The 21183-nt window shown below is 47.5% G+C and overlaps 1 protein-coding gene across 10 annotated transcripts in view; it reads left to right on the top strand.

Annotated features, from left to right (window-relative positions):
• Positions 1-21183, top strand: part of ARHGAP22 (Rho GTPase activating protein 22) — a 176855-nt gene that overhangs the window by 19528 nt on the left and 136144 nt on the right. For 2 of the 10 annotated variants that reach the window (XM_045437975.1, XM_045437982.1), the window contains exon 1: positions 13244-13719. The exons of 5 other annotated variants lie outside the window; for them this stretch is intronic. In XM_045437975.1, the coding sequence (XP_045293931.1) occupies positions 13686-13719 (34 nt within the window). In that variant the 5' untranslated portion in view covers positions 13244-13685. Of the gene's footprint in view, positions 1-13044; positions 13720-21183 lie in introns of those variants that run through there. 3 more of the 10 variants (XM_045437971.1, XM_045437973.1, XM_045437983.1) reach the window with 3 other exon arrangements.

The following is a 21183-nucleotide window of genomic DNA, read 5'->3' as shown; positions in this document are numbered from 1 at the left end:
GTGATGAGACCAGATTCCTTTAGCAGCAGGGCCACTCCTTTGCTCCAAAGAGTTCTCAAGTGATAGAGGTGTCCCCTGACCCAGACAACAAGGGGCCTGGTGGGCTGTCTGTTGTTCAGTCCACTTTAATGTGTTTGGGGCAAAAGTGATACACCCCTCTCTCCACAACCAATCCCAACCTTCAACCAAGGTTCCGTTGCAGATTTGCCCTAGATGGCTCAATCGTTCATTCGATAAATAGTTATTAAGGTCTCTGGAGACACAAAGCTAGACAAGGGATGATGTGGTTTCTGGAAGAACCCAGAAGGAAAGTTAAGACATGCTCACAGAGCTAATCAAAACTGCTACCATGCTGCCTTCCCTCACATTGCTACACAGAGGCAGATGCCAGGCTGTTCTGGCCAGAGCTCTGGGTGACCAGTTGGGGGAGATGGAGAGCAGCAAACACTCGTAAGGCCCCTTGGTCCATGGCCCAGATGGTCCATGGCAGGCCGTTTGAAGGCAGGAGGGGAAGGCAGAGCTCATAGTAGGAGGACCAGGCAGAACCAGGAAGTCCCCAGAGGTGTCCAGGCTAGGTCCGCAGGCCTGTGATCCCTGATGGGGCCCACAGGAGCACATTTTGCAAGTAACTACCTCAGGACCGGAGGCTTTTGCTCTTGGAAAGGGGGCTGATATGTTATCGAGCAGAGTCAGTATATTCTGAGAGTAAACATTGTGCATGAGGAAGGGGCAGAGAGACGTGCCACACATTGGTGGTGACGAGCCTACCCCCAAGTCAGCACAGATCTCCACGTTGGGCAGCAACGGATGGTGGCAGAGGAGTGGGGCCCCTGGACAGCAGGGCTCGAGTGTCTTCCGGGGCAGTCACAACATGTGGTTCATGACGGTGAGCACACATGTGTGTGAGGGGGAACCTGTGGGCGTGCGCCAGTCTGCACATACACATGCACACGTGGGCGGGAAGTGTGAGACTGTGTCTGAACCTCAGCGTGATCGTGTGCTTGGGGCAGAATGTGTGTGTGTGAGTGTGGGTGTGAGGCGTGTACGTAAGAGTGTGAGTGTGTACCATGAGTGTGCATGCGTGTATACGAGTTTATCATGTGTTTGCACGTGCATGTATGCGAGTATAACATGCGCACACGAGTGTAGGCATGTGTGCGTGTGTGTGTGTGTAAGTATATGCATGTGTGAGCAGGTATGAGGACTGGCAGTTTCATATGTCTGCCTTCCCCTCTCACTAGATTATAGGCTCCTAAAAGCTGTAGCCCTGCTTCTCCAGTTACCTGTGTAGTAACTGGCATACAGGAGGCCACACACCTACATTTTGTGGGGGGTCAAATATGTACCGAGCGTATGCTACCTGCTTTAAATCCTGATCTCATTTAATCTCCACCGCCACCGTGGGAGGTGGCAGTTGCTGCCCCCATTTCGCAGCCGAGGTGACTGAGGTACCGAGAGATGAAATGGCTTATTCAGTCCACTCAGCCAGAGCGTGGTGGGGCCAGATTTTGATCCCAAAGCCCAGGCTCTGTCTGTTCAACCACATCACCTCCCATCACCCAGCAAACAGAAACCAAGAAAGAAAAAAAAGCTGATCGGGTGATAGAAGCTCATCGGAACACTGGGTCCGCAGAGGGCGGATGGGGGCCATGAGCCCTTGGCACTGGTATTCGGTGTGTGCCGCGCTGTAGCGGTTGCACGCTGTTCGCCACGGGCATGGCGAGTGTACCCGCCATCTCGCTTCCTCTGAAATCACCTCCCCCCTCCTCTCCCTGTTGTATTTACATCAAGAGACTGCCTGCTGAGTAACACAGAGCTGTAAACAGAGAAGCCACATTTGGAAAAGCTTGAAATTCTTGACCAAAACACAAGACTCACAGAGAGGTCAAAGTAAACTACAAGCTAGCGAGCAAACTCTTTTAATGGTCAGTGCAAGTAAGCGTTACCTGCATCGGTAAGAACGTAAACTTCATTACAGCTATTCCTGAGGTTATGTAATATTGCAGGAATATCCATTACCTCCCGGTATGAGGATACAGCTCTCTGGGCCAGAATGTTGGGAAAGAATGAGCCAGGAATGCTTCTTCACAGAGTTTATTGGGTTGTCAGTGCACAGCTGGTTCTTGCGCATCATGACACAGAGTCGGATGCTTATACACACTCTGGTAACGTGTCCTTATATAGCGTTTGGCAGTTTGCAAAGAGCTCCCACATACGCAGCCTTCCTACCTTAGTGTTGCCCGTTTGCAACGGTAGAAAAGAAATTAACATCTCCATTTGATGGAAGAAGGAACAGGTACAGAAAAGGTAAGGGACTCGCTCAGAGTAACTCAGATCAAGGCTGGTGGAGCCAGGAGTCAGACCCAGTTCTCTTGCTCTTCATCCTCTTGACTTCCCGCTGTGAGGGCTGTTTTCACCTGGCCACAGCAATCGTTGCCATTTCACTTCATTTGTGGAGCCTTAAACATCTCTTGCCTAGATCATTCCAATCCTCCTGCTCAATTCTTAGCCTCCAGTACTCGCAAGAGAGCCACCAAGCACCGGCTGGGAGCCATGCTGTGGGATGAGCTGGCCTCTCGGGTGGGAAGATGGATGAACCCAGAAGCTGTGGTAGAGACAAGGAGTCTTGCTTCCCCCACAGAGGTAGGGGACAAAGTGGTTAGGGTACAAAGTAGGGAGCCCCTCCTCTACCCGTCAACAAAGACATTTAGGACTAACTTTAATGTTGAAGTCAACATCCATGACGAGGCACCTCCCTGTGCTATGACCAAAATAACCACTGTGCTGGGGCTTGATGCCCAGGTTACATGTTTGGACTATTCTGGGTGCCTTGCAATTCCATATAAATTTTAGAATCAGCTTGTCAATCTCTACAAAAGAGTCATCTGGGATTGTGTCAAATCTGTAGACCATTTTGGGGAGTGTTGCCATCTTAATGTTAAATCTTACAACTAGTGAACATATGATATTTTTCCATTTATTTAGATCTTTTCAGCTAAATTCTTCTCAATGGTGTTTTCTAGTTTTCTGACAATAAGTGTTGCACTTGTCATACTGGATTTATCCCTGTATATTTTGTTCTATTTGATGCTATTGTGAATGGAATCACTTTCTTTTATGAGTTCATTTTCAGATTGTTCATAGCGAGTGTGTAAAAATACAATTAATTTTTGTATGTTGACCCTGTTACCCTTCAATCTCGCCGATCTCATTTGTTAATTCTAATAGTTTTTTAGTAAATTCCATAAAATTTTCTGTGTGCACGATCATGTCATCTGTGAACAGAGAGAGTTTCACTTCTTCTTTCCTACTCTGGATGCTTTTCTTTCTTTTTCTTCCCTAACTGCCTTGACTAGAATCTCCAGCACACTGTGGGCTAGAAGCAGTGAGAGCAGATGTCCTTTTAAATCTATTGAGACTTGTTATGTGGTCTAGCATTTGGTCTGTCCTGGAATGTGTTCCATGTGCACTTGAGAAGAATGTGTATTCTGCTGTTCTTGGGCAAAGTATTCTATAAACGTCTGTTAGGTCTAGGTGGTTTGCAGTGTTGTTCAAGTCCTCAGTCCTGTGTTCCTCATTGCTGTTCTATCCATGACTGTAAGTGGGATATTAAAGTTTGCAACTACTGTTTTTGCACTATTTCTCTCATGAGTTTATTTTTGCTTCCTGAACTTTGGTGTTCTATTGTTAGGTGAATATATGTTTACAATTGTTACATCTTCTTGATTTATCGGCTCTTTTATTAATATATATTGACCTTCTTTCTCCCTTGTCATAATTTTTGTCTTAAAAGTATATTTTGTCTGAATTTAGTACTCCACTCCAGCTCTCCTTTGGTTACTGTTTGTGCAGGATATCTTCTTCAATCCTTTTCCTTTAAGCCTATATGTGTCTTTGAATCTAAAGGACAATAGCCCCTCCTTACCTGTGGTTTCAGTTTCCCCAGGGTCAGTTACCTGCGGTCAACCGTGGTCTGGAAGATGATCTTCCTTCTGATATATCATTAGAAGGACAATAGTCGCCAAGCCTTATGTCACATTGCCTATGTCATTCACCTCATCGCATCTCATTACAAAGGTATTTTATCATCTCACATCATCACAAGAAGAAAGGTAAATACAGTCTAACAGGATATTTTGAGAGAGAGAGAGAGAGAGATCACCTTCATATAACTTTCATTATAGTATATTGTTATAATTGTTTTATTTGATTATTAGTTGTTGTTACTCTCTTATTGTGCCTACTTTATCATAGGTATGTATGTATAGGAGAAAACATAGTACATATAGGGTTTGGTACTATGTGGTTACAGGCATCCACTGGGGGTCTTGGAGCATATCCCCCATGGATAAAGAGGGCTACTATAAGTCTCTTTAGACAGCATATGGTTGATGTCTTTTTAATCCATCCTTTCACTTCAGACTTTTAATTGGAGAGCTTAACCCATTTATATTTAATGTTATCACTGATAAAGAAGGATTCACTTTTGCTACTTTGCTACTTTTTTCTGTGTCACATATCTTCTTTGTGCCTCAAATCTTTAATTACTGACTTCTTTTGTGTTAAATAAATATTTTCTGACATACTCTTTTAATTCTCTTGTTGTTTCTCTTACTATGTATTTTTGGGTTATTTTATTAGAGGCCGCATTGGGGATTACATCTTAATTTATGACAATCTGGTTTGATTTAATACCAACTTAATATCAACAGTATTATCAAAGTATCAAAAGTATTCAAAAGTATTCAAAAGTATATCAAAAGTATTATCAAAGTATCAAAAACTTTTCTTAGATATCTCTATTCCCACACGTGTACTTATGTGCGTGTTACACCTTCATACACTGTGTGCTTTATACACTGTGTGCTCATCAACATGAATTTATCATTATTGTTTTATGCAGTTATCTTTTAAATCAGATAAGAAAAAAAGAGAAATTACAAAGAAAAATACATCAGTCCTATCTTAAATATTTACCTATATATTTTACTGGTGTTCTTCACTTCTTGACGTGGATTTGAGTTACTGTCTAGTGTCCTTTTGTTTCAGCCTGAAGGAATCCCCACAACGTTTCTCGTAGGGCAGGTCTGCTAACAGTTAGCTGTCTCAGCTTTGTTTATTTGGGAATGTGTTCATCACTCCTTCATTTTGGAAGAATAATTTCATCAGATATTGAACTCTTGGTTGACAGAGGTTTTGTTTTGTTTTGTTGTTTTGTTTTGTTTTTCCCCAGCACTGCAGTTAAATATATCACCCACTTCAGGTTGAAGTAAGGTAGCATGTGTGTACCAGATACTCAACAAAGGGTACACCCAGACAGGAGTTGGATTTTGAAACAGATAAGGGTGGAAAAAGTCTAGAAAGAAGTATGTCTTGGAATGGGGAGACCCCATCCAGCTGTGCCTTCTGGGTGAGCTGAGATTACTGTCAGTCATAACCCACAAGAGCCTCACCCAGGACACATGACGACAGGCTGCAGAAGACTGCAGCCATGGTTTGGAAGGACAGTCTGTGGTTTCCAGGCTGAGACATGCGATGATTAGCATGGTGGCATAATTGGGGAAATAAGGAAGGAAATACTGTCTGCAAGAGAACAGATACGGAGGAGATGCACCATCTGTGCTGAGTCGGGAAGATTAGGAAGTGAGAGAGGAGAGGAAGGTGGAAACATGGGCTGAGAGGCATGACATGGGCATCAGCTAGAATTCTGTGAGTTGCAGGTCACTGAAAGGCAACCGAAACCAGCTAAAGCCAGAAGAGGGAATTTATCAGAAGTATATTGGAGATTTATCTACAAAATCTTTTGGGAGCTGGAGAACTAGGTTCGCAAAATGGACAAGAAAGATTCGGGGGCTCCAAAGGGCCTAAAAGTAAGAAGCACGAGGATTATCTTCTTGCGGGACATTGTAAGCAAGACACCCCTGCAGGATATCTCTGCCATACTGGAAGGCACCATTGTCGCAGCAGGACATTGTCACTGCCGCTAGTACTGGGAAGTCCATTCTAACCATCTCTCAGACTTTTTTGTGATACTCAAGATTAGATCAAAAACCAGGCAGGGGCATCTAATGGGCTGAGCCTAGGTCACCTGGCCACATCTGACTGCCTGCAGGGACACAGCAGATCTGTTCCTTACAGCTTCCAAAGAGGGAGATGGCGGGAGATTCCCCCATGATAGGAAGGGGCTAGATGTTCTGCAGCCTCAAAACAAGTTCCACTCCATCATTACAAATGAGGGGAAGAAAAGGTATAATTTTGAGAGCAGGGGAGTCTTGGGTAATTTTGTCAACTTGGAGAAAAGAGCCAGTGAGGGAAAGAGGGATTAAAGATGCAAAAGGAGGGCAAATGTCTAGAAGAGCAGATGGAGGTTCTGTGCCAAGGGGAGGGGTTGGGTTGCCCAGAGGAGAGGAGCAGGGGGCAGGGATTGTTGTGCAGGGGAGAGCCCTGACCTTGAGGAGAGGTGTGAGTTGAGAGAGAAGGCATCTGGGAAATTTCCATTCTTTCCATCTGTCCCAAGCCCTGACTTTCCACAACAAGCAGGTGTTTTCACAAGGGAGAAGACTTGTTTTCCAATAATGTGAAACTGACCAAAGTGGTGAGTCACCATTTTCTAAAATCTGACTCTTTGGAGAGGGGAAAGCATTTCGGACCTGCTTCCTTGAGGGACCCAAGTGAGGACAGTTTTTGCCATTTGGGCTTGGGCAGGCTGATGCTTGGGTAGGCCGTTGTCCTGCCACTGGGTGCCCCCCCCCCACCCCACTGCTTCAGGGGAAGGGTGTGACAGCTCTTTGGAACGTCAGTATACCATAATTCCAGGACTCAGTATACCATATTTCCAGGACTATTGAGGTCACAATTCTTTTTTCCTCTCAGCCTCTGCCACAAGCAAGAGCTCAGCACAGGATCCTGCCTGGCCCAAGGCATCAGACCTGTGGGATGGGGTCCTTCCTGCCCTGCCTGTAGTGCCCTGGGGGGAAACCACATACTCAGAGCAAAGCTGTCCCACTGTTAGTTGCACATCCTCTCTAATAGAAGCTTCCCCTTCTAAGATACCCACAATGAGACTTAGCAGCTCAATAAAATCTCTTTCTGAAAGCTTCCCAATTAAATGGCAAGCCCAGAAGACAGTTGGCCAAGTAAAGATTCTTAAGTGAGTAGTATTTGTCTGAACCCAACATTTACAGGGGCTTAAAAATGAGGCCTTTGAGTTCCATAGAAACCCCATGTGGTAGACATAGTTTAGCTGCTCAGAGCCCCTTCAAGAAAGGACTCATTGCCCAGGATCAGGGCTGCAGGGAGTGGGATCAGCTGACAGCCACTAGCTCTTAGCTCTTTTAGGGTCAGCCTCAGCTTTCAAGCCAACTTCATGCTGTTCTTGGGTGGCCCCCAGCCAACGACTATGCAAGGCAGCGGTGGCCTTCTCTTCTCGAGAAGGTCCTCAGCCAATGACCCTGGAAAGTGGCAATACACAGCCCTGACCACCTCCACCCAAAGCCAGACCCTTCTGTTGGGCCTTCTACTTTGGAGCTCCCCAGAGTGCTGGCAGAGACACTGACGTGGTACTCTGACACTCCCTTCCCACCCCACTCCTGAACACGTGTTAATTCCCAATAAAACTCTCATCTCAGCACCTGCCCTAGAGCTGGTATCCCACTCACTCATCCATCCCATACAGCAGCCCCCCCCCCACCCCTGGACATTAGCTGTTACAAAGTTGAAGGCAATGTGGGACAAGTGCTACAATGGAGGTTGGAAAGGAAGGCTGTGATGTCTGAACCCGCTTGGTACCCTAGGCCCCCTCTGCCCTGACCCCAGGGCTACAAGACTCCAGACACCATGCCCAAGGCTGCAAGTCACAACTGAGGGGCTTTCCAAGCCAAGCCTCCATGTTCTGGTCTCAACCCTCTTACTCTGGCCTGGTGTGCCTGGGTGGTTTTACAATGCCCAGTCCGGGATTCTGCATCTTTGTCCTGATTCTCTGGCCAGGATCCTTGGGCACCAAAGACCCAGAAAACTAGGAGTCCAGGGCTCTAGATCCATTCTGGGGGCCTGGGCTGTAGTGTGTGGCCAAGACTGAAATTAAAAGCCAAGCTAAACATCTGAAGGAGGCATTGGGCCAAGGACAGAGACAGACATTGGGCCTAAGGCAACAGGACTGAGGCCAGGGACAGTGGGCCACGCAAGACGCCCTGCTCTCTGGGACAGTGAGTCTTGCAACACCCAAGTGCCCACAGGCTAACCAAGGATACGTTCAGAGTACCAGCAAGGCAAGGCCACCAAAGTGGCAGAAAAGTTCACCTTTGATGAATCCCACACGATCATGCAATTAAAAAATCTAGAAAGAATACTTTAAATTCAGCATACTGTTAAGTTTTGTTTATAGTTTATATTTAAATTATGGGTTATAATATTTAAATTATGGGTTAATTTTTAAATTATGGGTTGGTCCTGGGTAATAATTATGGGTAATTTAAATTTTATATATTTAAATTATGGGTAAGGTCTTCATCAGCCCTGGCAAGAGGCCTTTTAGAAGGTTCCTGTGGCCTCAGGGATGGGTAATGAGAGAGATAGTAAAGGTGCTGAACTCTAACCATGGGGCTCTGAGCAGGGAAGGGACCCCGAAACAGGGTCCAAAAGGGTACATCCAAGTCTGGTAGGCAAAGAAGGGCAGCCAGAGGGTATATCTGGTGGGAAGTTAAGCTAGAGTAACAAAGGGGACCAACTAGGTAATGACTCTCCCTTTCATAACCATCCAAGATATTTCGAGGTTGACAGTGGGGGCTTGGCCTCACTAGCCGTTCAAGGGCTCAGACTACAGGGCTTCTCCCTTCTCCTGCATGGACTTCCAAGATGGCGCCAGAAAAGGGAGCCGAGCATGGAGGAGTGTTGGGGCAAGGAGTCCTGTGGGCCACAACAAGAGGCGGCCGCATCACGTCCTCTCCTAAACAATGGCCAGGGCACAGTCATACCGAGTGCAAGGAGGCTGGGAAATGGAGGGTATCTGGGCATGCCCATGAAGGAGGGGAGAACAGATCTGGTGGAGAGCTAGCATTCTCTGCCCACAGCAAAGAGTCGTCAGCCGAGGCAGCGGCGGGCACGGAGTCAGCAGGGGAGGAAATGGTCAGGGGTGTGCTGGCAAACACCTAACAACCAGCTGCCTAGAAGGAAAAAATGTTAAGTCCTGATTGATAACGTTTACTGATCTTCTTGATGTAAATACTCCCACCACCACCAATTTCAAACTACCAGCATGATTGCTGAACAAGGAGTTGCCAAGAGATGTGAGTAGCCCTGCAATATATAGATCAATTGAGTTCTTCATAGAATCAGAACCAACAGGAGAGATAGATAGATAGATAGATAGATAGATAGATAGATAGATATAGATATAAAATGTATTATAACATATTTATAACATATCTAAATATATATAATATATTTATATGACATACAAAATCGACCCTCACAATAGTATTTTCACCATGCATTTATAAAAGGTGCAAATAACCTTAAGAACGTAGACACTATTGAAATGTGGGAACATAATTAGGAAGCGATGTGTGTTGAGTGTGTATTCCCTTTGTTTTTAATATAATTTAGTTCACTGTTTATAAAATTAAGCTTATAACATGTAATTTCTAATGATGTCTGTTAAAATTGCCAAAATCCTGAAAACTTAGCTATCAGCTCTCACTGGCTTTTGCTACTGGCCAGCTGGTCCAGCACACCACTGGGATGGACAGGAGTGACGTGCCAGAGAGCTGCAGCGTCAGCCTCCTGGCAACAGGGACAGAGAGCACTAAAAGCAGGAAGTCAGGGGACACTGGTGCTGGTGACCGCTGCGCAGGCATCTCAGACTCTGCAACCGCGGTGTTTGCTCCTTCTGCCTCCAGAAGAGCACACTCTGTCCTCCCTACAGCTTCCGGAACAGGGGAGCAGGGTTCTGCTATCTATATGACATCTCGGTAAAAAATAGAGAAAGGCTCACCCTCCTGCCAGCAGATCCCTCGAATGGCGCTAGAACACAGAGCTTTGCCAGCAGAGCCCAAACCCAGCCCTACTCCCCCCTCTACTGGACACCGTTATACAGTGCACAGGCCATACAACAGTACCTGTGGCTCTGTGTGGAATGGAGCAGTCTCCCGGTGAAACTTGGGATAGAGGCCCCTTTCCATTTTCTAAGTGGGAGATTGGTGAAATGTGTCCCTCCCTGAGAAGACTCCTTTGGGATGACAGCAGGCAAAGACTGCCTCTGGTGTCCCCAAGCTCACAGATATGCAATTATCTCCTAAAGTAGTGGTTCTCAACCCTGGTCACATGTTGGATCACCAGAGGAGCTTTTACAACTCCCAGTGACCAGTTTACATGCCAGACTATATAGGACCCAATGGCAGATGGGACACGGGTGTTAGTTTTCAAAGCTCCCCAACATGCAGCCAAGGTTGAGAACCACTGATGTGAAGCCATCTTGGCTCTGGTCAATGACACTGGGTTGGGTGACCACCTGACCGAGAGGTGTGCATTCTAGCGGATGCCTTTGAAGAGTTCTACCCTCCCAAACCTCTCCACTCACCCTTCAGCGCCTAGCCAAGTCTGGCCCACAGCAGCTTTAGGAAATGCTGAAATGATGTACGCCAGGGAACTGGAGAAGGGAGACCCAGGACCACTGGGGCAGGGGCAGGGCAACGGGAAAGAGGCCATCTCTCCGTCTCTACTTCTACGTGAGGCCTGTATCTTTCTGCCTTGGTCTCAGTCTCCTGCCTGTAAGTCAGGGAGTAGTCTGTTCCTTCAAACAAAAACTTATGCAAGAGGTCACCATGTTCAGCAGATCTCCTTGCCCCATTCTTGTCCTCATCCCACCTTCCCTCCTTGAAGCCTCAGAGGGACCTAGGGGCTCCTAGGGCCCTGTGGTACAGGCTTTGTAAACAGCAAGAAGGAGGGGACACTAATGTCCCTTCCAGCTGGACTCTATGGATCCCCTCATCCAGAGGAGTCCTGGGAACTTGGTCTGAGGGCAGAGAAAAGGAAGAGCTACGTTGTCCCCACCCCACCCCCGTCCCCCATCATTCTCAGGTGCACAGTCCAGAGTAGCTCTTGCCCTGGTCCCAGCTTTACTTCTGGGTTTGAGCCCAGAACCTCTGTGGTTTTGTCTGAATCCAACACTGATCCCAGGAAAATCAAGAGGGTGAGTCCAGCAACTTAATGTCATTGGGGGAAACAGCTGCACAGGAAAAGCACCCGGGGGTTGATTCTTAACCAAAACAAGTGTGAGTGGACCCAAACTGAATCCTCAGGGCATTTTCGTGCCTCTAGCTTGGAGGACGTGGTCCAGGCTGCATTACTCACAGGGCTTCATGATTGCTCAAGACGTTGTCACTGACCACGGGACCTCACCCTGTGACCCTGATGTCAACATGAGATTTTCCAGATCTGTATCCTCCCCAGTGCTCCCCAGTGGCCTCTGTCCCAGCCTGACCCGGCCTCTACCTGGTCTGAAAGGAAAAGGAGGGCAATTCCATCATTCAGTGGTGTTTCTTGGATCTGTCCCCCAAGCCAGTATTCCTCATAGAGCTTGTGGCCTGAGTCCAGCCTGAGGCTCAGGGCTGGGAGTGCCGGAGGGATGTTGGGCAGTCTGTGAGACACAGATAAGAGCCCTGGGGAAGTGTTTAATGGCTCCTGCTGGTGGTAGAATCGGGAGAGTTTTACAGGGAACTTGCTCAGAATGATCAGGCTTGTGTAACTGAAACCATGAGACAGCACACTCCAGAGAGAGGGAGACGCTGGTGCAAAGGCAGAGGGGCACACGGGCTGCACGTGCACATGGCTGTGTGTGGTAGCATGCCCAGGAGATAGGTCACAGACGAAGGCATGGGCAATACCATGAAACGCCTTGAATATTATATCAAAATACTTATTCATCTCTTCTGAGGGGTGGCCGAGGGCCAGAAAAAGTGACTTGTTGCTGAGTAAGACAGCTTTGTCTCCAGGCACTCTGCTTTCTCCCTGCAACCTGGCCTTTGGACCTCCCACATCCTGGTGAGTCCTTGACCTCTGCAATCCTCTCCTCCTCTCTGTAGGCCAGACTTGTCCTCTCTAGCACGGATTGCTGCAGGGCCTCCCAGTAGACCCCTAGCCCCCAGAACTTCTGCCCATCCAGGTGCCAGAGTTGATTCCACATTAATAGGACATTTGGGGTTCAATAGACATGGGGGCACTCTGAGGATCAGGGAGGGAGCGTGGCTGTTCAAAGCAAAGTGGTCATCATTGAGACCCCTCATCTTCAACTGTTACAAGGTCCACACAGCACTCAGGCTCAAAAAACAAACACAAAAAACAAAAAACCCAGCCCCAGGCACAAATGCCTAACCTCTCATGGGGTCATTTAAGGGGCACAAAGGCTGGTCCTCACCATCCAACAAGTTCATTGAGGGCTCTCGAGTCAAAAACTGCTCACACGAACTGGTTGGAATTTAGGGATTTAGAGAGACTGGCATCATAGAAAACTATCAGCTGTAGACACACAGCCCTGGATTCACATTCCCATCCTGACTGTATTGTATGACTTTGGGCAAGTTGTTTAACATTTATGTGCCTTATTTTCTTTATCTGCAAAGCCACGACAATAGCACCTGCCTTGGAGAATTTGAGAAGTATGTGACATATTGAATAGAAAGCACCAGCCTAATGCCAGACACATAGTAAGCACCTAATAAATGATAGCTGTTAGTGTGACTGCATTTCTTGGGCAATTTTGAGGCTCTTGAGGCTGAACTCCCCAGAAACCTCGCTATGCATTCTTTAGAGTTGTTAGTATTAAACAGCAAATTCACTACTCAGTGAACAGTTTTTGAGATCCTACTAAGTGCGGGCCCTGAACTTCGTGTGCATCCTGACTCCTCTCACCTTGTTAAGGCAGCAGAGACATTCCTAACACGCATCCCTCTGCTTGCTGGGCCCATCCAGTAAGGATCTGAACACCGCCCAGGCTGCAAGCTCCTTCTAAGACACGCCTGTCTTTCACAGTTGAACCTTGAGTTCCTAAACCGCCTGCAGGAGACATCAGGAGGAGCAGGTCCCATTAGACGGACCTGCCCGTCCCCCCCCCAAGAGCGCTGTCCCCGGGGACCTAGGCAGGACCGGCGGGCCTCGGCGGGTATTCCCTGCCTCCTCTCCCCTTAGCCAGCGCGCGCGCTGGACTGGCCCTCCCCGCGCAGTGGGCGGATCCGTCGGGAGCCGTCCGACCCGCCCGCGGCTGGGCCCCGGCTGTACCGTCCTCCAGCTCGCGGACGCGCCCCGCCTGTCCGCCCGCGGGGAGCCCAGCCCCACGCGCCGGCTCCGGCTCCGGGATGAGCAGTGCCGCGTGCGCCCCGGGGCCGAGGGACAGCCAGGCCGCCCCGCCCTGGCCCCGAGAGTGATCAGCAGCCGTTACTGAGCCTTTTCATGGTTCGCTTGGATGGGAATTAATTCTGGGATGGATAAATAATGCATTGAGGTTCGCGTAGTCCAAGGCAAGCCTTCGGTCGGGAGCAAAGGAGAGGGAGCCAAGGGAGTCTCGCCGGTAAAGCCAAGCAGCCATGGGGGCCCGAGCGGGGCAGGAGGGGCATCTGGGCAAGAGGAAGAGAAAAGGGAAGTGGATGACAGCATGATCGGCACAAGGACGCTGGCCTGGCGGCTTCTGAAATATGCTGAGCCCAAAGATCAGGCAAGCCAGGAGGGGTAAGTCCAACTTCCTGGGGCGGATCTGGGCACAATGTGTGTCTCTTGGCTAACACGTGCAGACACTTAGCCAGCTGCCACACTGGGAGTCAGATGAGGCAGGCATTCCAAAGGCATCTTCCTGACGGACATGCCTTCCCAATGAGGCTCCTGGGGTCTGTGGGGGTCACACCGGAGACTGCAAAAGGGCAGTAGCCATGTTAGTGCCCAGTCGATGTTCAGCCCTCATCCAGTATTCTGTGTTTTGCTGAGTTCCTGGGTGGCTCAAAGTGACCAGGTGACAAGTTGGTGAAAACTTTGTTCCTTTACTAAAAAATGCAGGACACTCAAGATTTGCCCTAGCAGCCAAGACAAAAGTGGCCCTCACTAGGGAGGGCCGTATCCTGGTTTCTGGAGACAGCCAGGTGCAAGTGAGAACCCTCATTCCTGTGGCCTGGGAGGGTGTTCTGTAGAGCCTGAAGGAGCCACCTGGGCTGGGCTGCAGGAAGCAATTCCTCAGGCAGGTCCCATGGGGAGAACTCCTAGGAAGCTGCACAGCCTGGAGATGAGGGTGTGAGGGCAGAAACTTAGAGATAAGTAAGAGATGGCAGTCTGGAGAACCTTGCAGGGATGATCTTGCAGGACTCGGCCACTGCCCCAGCCAGCCCATGTCCCTGCAGAGTGGCCTGGAGACTCAGGACAAGTCCCAGGACTAGGAACAGCATCTTCCTAGGGATAGCAACTTCTTGGTCAGAGTGTCATTTTAGATGAGAACATCTATCATTTAAGAAAATAGAATGTGCCTGAAAAGGTGGCCAGTGTTTGGGGAGGGCTGAGCCTCCCTTATGAGCAATGATGATGAGGACAGGTGGTTTGGAGGTGGGTCGAATACCTGCCTGGGGAGCTTGGAAACAGCGTGTCTCTCCCCATGTGTGTGTGTGAGTGACAGGGACCCTCCAGCCCCCCGTGAACTCATGGGCAACACACCCATCTCATTAGCTTCTAACAGATGACTACTGGATGGGCTGGCCTTACAGAGCATGGTCACAACTGTCAGGACTCTTCCGAGGGGTGCTCCAAATGGATGATAACCTGTGGACCCTGGTGGGCAAAACAGGCTGTGCGTGGCTCTGCTGAGGGGTGGGAGTGCAATCTAGTGACCAATTAAAGGGTTGGGCCAGGCCATGCATGCACTTTGAGAAAACTTAAGTCTGTCCTCCCACCTGTCTAATGTGCTAGCCACTGGCCAGATGTGGCTGTTGAGCCTTTGACATATGGCTAGTCCAAATTGAGAAAAACACACACTCGATTTTGATGACTTGGCAGAAAAAAAGAATGTAAAGTATCTTAATAATGATTATATTGAGTACATGCTGAAATGACAATATTTTGGATATATTGGGTTAAATAAAATACAGCATTACATTTAATTTCACCTGTTTTTTTTTTTTTACTTTCTTTTAAAGCAGCCACTAGAACACTTACAATTACAACTGTAAATCGTATATGGCTCACATATTTCTATCGCACCGTACTGGTCTAGAAAGACATCGGGGCTTCAGCAAAGGGGCTCTCTGGAAGCCAGCCTTTGAAATCCCGAACTTCTTACAGAGTTGTCCTAGGTCAGCGGTTCTCAGCCAGGAGTGATTTTGTGCCACCCCGCAGGGGACCTTTGGCATCGTCTGGAGATATTTTTGGTTGTTCCAAAATGCTAAGGTGGAGGGACACTCTACTGGATGATATTATCTGGTGAGATATGTTAAAAGACGACTTTTATGGTACCGTGTGTCAGCTAACTACTTACCCACATGTATGATCATAAACTACGATAGGAAGTATTCTAAGAGCATATACTACAAACGTAGCATCCAGAGGAAATAAGTGGTACTTGAGCTGTAAGCTGGGAAATGACAGGGAACTAACTAGGCAAAGAATGGTGGAAGGTAGAGGCTGCCTTCTAGGTGAGGAACAGCATGTTCAGGCGCTGTGGGAGGGGAGGGGCACACAGGAGTAGGAGGCTGAAGCTGGGGGCAGGGAGGGGCAGCAGGCACAGCCTGAGGCCAGAGACCAGGTCCGGAATTGGATGTTGCAGGGTCAGGCTTGCAGTTTGTTAGGGAATAACCCCCCTAAGGACATTTCTGGAGCAATACAGACCAGAATGTGTGTACCTGTGCACACCTTAAAGAAATTGGGCTGTGGTAGAAAGAAGAACTTACATCAAAATTCATCTCCATTGAACCTATTCGGAGCTGGGCAGGATACATGTTATAAACAAGCAGCAAGCATAGTATGCAAATCACAGCACTTGGTATCCAGATATTGCCTTGTCCAGACTGCTCCAGACTGTTGGTATTCCAGATATCCTTCCAGGCTGTGCCACTGTGTGGGTACACTGGGTTGCATGAAAAAAACTGGGGTTGCTTTTGGGGATAGTTAATAAAATCAGCCTCAGCCAGCTCAGAAGCCTCTGGGGTCTGGCCAAAAGGCTGCTCTGCAGAGAGGGTCTTCCCAGGCACCCTTCTTCAGAGTCAAGTGGGCTGTTAACTTCCTGGCAGGCCCCCATCCAGGCCAGCCCTGTTGGCAAAGGCTGCCAACACCTGAAAGCTGTCCTCAGGTCTTTTTCCTATGGAGGGGGAGACGTCAAGATTGAGAACCTCTGAGGGAGTACCTACTGTCACTTACCTGCATATAGAGCTAAGTTTGGTCCTCTGTCATGCCCTGACGGAGCTCACTTTCCAAGAAATTAGAGGCAGAAGAGGCAGATGTCAACATGGGACACACACACACATGCACACGCACACACACACTTGCACACCGGCATATACGTAAGAGGACGATAATAATTCATAAAATAGAGAGGCACCCAAGCTAGCTGGAAGAGGCTCTAAATAGGCCAGTGGATTCAAATATTGTGCTTAGTTTTAAGTGCATCACACAATTCAGGAAAGATGTCCAGATTGGCTCAAATCAGCATAATGTGGCCATTAATACAGTATGTGATTTTAGCTTGCCATTGCTTGCTTAGGACCAGTTCAGACTCCTCCTAGCTAGGCATGGCCTGTTGAAGTGAGCCCAGGCTATTTGGAACCAGGGGTGGCTCCCTGCTCCCCGCCTGGCTCCAGAGGTCCCTTCCAGGGACCCTTCCCTGTCGCCTTGCCCCAGCAAGCTCTTCCTCCCCTGATGCCCATTTCCATATTCCCAGAGTGGGAATCAAAGAGAGAGCTTACCTTGCCCTTGCCACTTTTCCCAGAAGAAAAATAAGATAAATTCACTAAAACCCCATGAATTTATTACATATACAGTGGAGCAAGTCACAAGTCTGTGTGTTTTGTGACACTAAAAGTTGCCATTTCTTTTTCAAGACAGAAAATAAAAGCATAAGGCAGGTGCCTTCTCCTCTGGGAATAGGAGAGGAGGAGCAGCGGAGCCTCGTGCCGTAGCTCAGACCCACTACCACATTCTGTGCACGCTCCCTCCTCTGCTCACACAGCCCCTGGGAACACCTGGTTAGAACCAGGTCTGTCTCCCCACCTCTCCAGCCGTAGGCAGAACAGAGCCCCCAAATACTTGACCGCGATGCAGCCCCAGCTGGCTCCAGATTGTTCGCCTTTCTGAAATCCCACTGTAATGGGGTTTGTGTCTTCAGACATCGGGATGTTCTGTCAGTCTTGCCCGAGGCTTGTTGTTCTGGCCTTGCCCTAGTTTACTAGGATGAGGGATGGGACACAGACCTGTCACTTTACCTCCCAAAGAGCTCTGGACTCGGCCTGTCTCACTCATCCTCGTGCCATCACCCACCTGCAGCCGTCGTCATCTTTCACCTGGACTATACCAAGAAGACTGCCTCACTCTCACCCACCTCATCCATTCTCCACTTCAGAGCCAGAGCTATCTTTTCAAATGTATATCCAGCCATAAACTCACCTCCGGCCTCTTCCCCTAGCCCCGGCTTGGACTTCTGCATTGCTCTGTAGGTTAAGAGCCAAAGCCTTTACCATGGCCCTTTACCATGTAGCGATTCTTATAGTCTAACCAGTGGCCACCCCTCCAGACTCCTCTCACTCTCCAGGCTCCAGCGACACTGGCCTTCTTCCTGTTCCTCAACTGTCCCATGGGCCTCCTACCACAGGGCCTTAGCACGCCATTTTCTCTGCCTGGAATGCCTCTCCCTTCTCTCTCTCTGTCTCTCTCTCTCTCTCTCTCTCCCTTCTACACGCACATGCACACACACACACGCAGGCATACACACACACGCACACACACACACACACACACACACACTCCTGGACTCCTACTCACCCTCAGCTATTGATTCAAATAAGGGAAGGGAAGTCCTCACTTGAGGACTTGAGCCAGGGAAGTCCTCCCATACTCTCCAATCTCAGCTAGGTCCTCTGCTGCATGCTCTCCTTTCTTTCTTTTTTTAACATTTATTTAAATTCAAGTTAGTTAACATACAGTGTAGTATTGGTTTCAGGAGTAGAATTTAGTGATTCATCACTTACATATAACACCCAGTGCTCATCCCAGAAGGTGTCTTCCTTAATGCCCCTTGCCCATTTAGCCTACCCCTACCCAGAACCCCTCCAGCAACCCTCAGTTTGTTCTCCGTATTTAGGAGTCTCTTATGGTTTGTCCCCCTCCCTGTTTTTATCTTATTTTTCCTTCCCTTCCCCTGTGTTCGTTTGTCGTGTTTCTTAAATTCCACATATGAGTGAAATCACTTGGTATTTGTCTTTCTCTGACTTATTTTGCTTAGCATAATGCACTCTAGTTGCATTCATGCTGTTGCAGATGGCAAGATTCCATTCTTTTTGATGGCTGGGTAATACTCCAGTGTGTGTGTGTGTGTGTGTGTGTGTGTGTGTGTGTGTGCGCGCGCGCCACATCTTCTTTACCCATTCATCAGATGGTGGACATTGGGCACTTTCCATTAATTTGGCTATTATCGATAGTGCTGCTATAAACATTGGGGTGCATGTGCCCCTTTGAATCAGCTTTTTTTGTATATTTTGGGTAAATACCTAGTAGTGCAATTGCTGAGTCATAGGGTAGTTCTATATTCAACTTTCTGAGGAACCTCCATACTGCTTTCCAGAGCAGCTGCACCAGCTTGCATTCCCACCAATAGTGCAAAAAGGTTCCCCTTTCTCCACATCCTCACCAACACCTGTTGTTTCCTGAGTTGTTAATTTTAGTCATTCTGACAGGTATGAGGTGATATCTCATTGTGGTTTTGATTTGAATTTCTCTGAGGATGAGCGATGTTGAGCATCTTTTCGTGTGTCTGTTAGCCATTTGGATGTCTTCCTTGGAAAAGTATCTATTCGTGTCGTCTGCCCATTTCTTCACTGGATCATTTATTTTTTGGGTGTTGAGTTTGGTAAGTCCTTTATAGTTTTGGATACTAACCCTTTATCTGATATGTCATTTGAAAATGTCTTCTCCTAGCCCATCGGTTGCCTTTTAGTTTTGTTGATTGTTTTCTTCGCTGTGCAGAAGCTTTTTATCTTGATGAGGTCCCAGTGGTTCTTTTTGTTTTTATTTCCCTCGCCTCCAAACATGCTCTCCTTTCTTCACAGCATTTACCTTGGATTATAGTTGTACGCTTGCAGGTGGGATTTTCTGATGGCTATCTGTCACTCCACTGGACTGTGAGTGTCCTGAGGGCAGGAACCGTTTCTGGTTTTGAATATCATTATACTTCAATGCCAGGCATCTGAAGGACACTAAATACATATATTTTGAGTGAATGAATGAATGAATGAATGAGTGATAGAGAAAGCATTAGTCTGGGAGGCTGAAGCACTCTGCCCTAACTGATCCGGGTCCTTAGGAAAGTCAGCCCCTCCTGGACGCCTGGGTGGCTCAGTCAGTTAAGTGTCTGACTTTGGCTTAGGTCATGATCTCACAGTCTGTGAGTTTGAGCCCCACATTGGGCTCTCTGCTATTAGGATGGAGCCCACTTTGGATCCTCTGACCCCCTCTCTCTGCCCCTCCTCTGCTCATTCTCTCTCCCTCTATCTCTTTCAAAGTAAATAAACTTTAAAAAAAAAAAAAAAAGGAAAGTCAGCCCTTCCTTTGACTGACTTATACGTTCAAATGTTTTCCCAATTTGTTGCTTGCCTTTTACGTTTATATTAGGTCTTCCCCCAGATATACGAAAGTTCTTAGTTTTTATGTGATCGTTCTGTCAATATTTTCTCTTAGAGTTTCTGCCTTTGTGTAGAATATTTCAGAATAAAATTGATGTTGCTATTAAAGAGGCTCTTTCTTTTAGAGGAAATCATTAAACTAATGAGCCACGCTACAGCAGCTTTAGCTATCTTTGTTAGCAAGCGTATCAATGTCTTGGGAGCCTTGATGAATGTGCAGAGCCTGGTCAGTACTTTGGGGATGGAGCGAGAGAGCTCTATGAAATGAAGGACTTTCAGTGGCCTCATTGTTCTCGATTCTCCCCACAGGAAAGTAAGCCAGCATTTATTGCGTGTCCTCCAAGCTCGAGGAGTCTCCACTACACTTACGTAATTCTCATAACTATACTATGATGAGGCGTCAGTGCTCCCATGTTAACAGATGTGGAAGGAGAATCACGGGTGCCCTGCCAGCAAGTGGTGGCCTTGGTATTCATGTCTGTCTGGTGCTAAGGCTTCTGAGCTCCCTCCCCAACCCAGAGTAGGGATCCACACCACCCAAAGACCACTGAAGATAGCACTGCCTGTCCCCAGAGGAGCTGTAGATTCTTTGAGTAATAAGATGCAGTGATTTATTTTTATTTATTTTAATTCCAATGCAATTAACATACAGTGTTATATTGGTTTCAGATGTCCAATACAGTGATGCAACAATTTTATAACATGACTCAGTGCTCATCACGACAAGTGTCCTCTTAATCCCCTTCACCTATCATCCTTTCCCCTCACCCACTTTTCCTCTGGCAACCACCAGTTTGTTCTCTATATTTAAGAGTCTGGTTTTTTGCTTTTCTCTTTTTTTCTTGGTTCATTTGTTTTGTTTCTTAAATTCCACATATGAGTGAGATCACATGGTATCTGTTTTTCTCTGATTGACGTCTTTCCCTTAGCATTTATATACTCTAGTTCCATCCTTGTTGTTGCAGATGGCAAGATTTCATTCTTTTTTATGGCCGAGTAACATCCCATTCTTTATCCATTCGTGTATCGATGGACCCTTGGGTTGCTTGCATATCTTGGCCATTGTGAATAATGCGGAAATAAACACAGGGTTGCATGTATCTTCTCAAATTAGTGTTTTTATTTTCTCTGGATAAATACCCAGCAGTGGAATTACTGGATCATAGGGTAATTCTATTTTTATATTTTTGAGGACACATCACGCTGCTTTCCACAGTGGCTATACCAGTTTGCATTCCCACCAGCAATGCACGAGGTTTCCTTTTTCTCCACATCCTTGCCAACACTGGTTGTCTCTTGTGTTTTTGATTTTAACCCTTCTGATGTGTGA

Source organism: Leopardus geoffroyi, chromosome D2 (assembly GCF_018350155.1).
Source record: "Leopardus geoffroyi isolate Oge1 chromosome D2, O.geoffroyi_Oge1_pat1.0, whole genome shotgun sequence".
Taxonomy (NCBI): domain Eukaryota; kingdom Metazoa; phylum Chordata; class Mammalia; order Carnivora; family Felidae; genus Leopardus; species Leopardus geoffroyi.
This window is presented reverse-complemented; position numbering and strand designations above follow the sequence as displayed.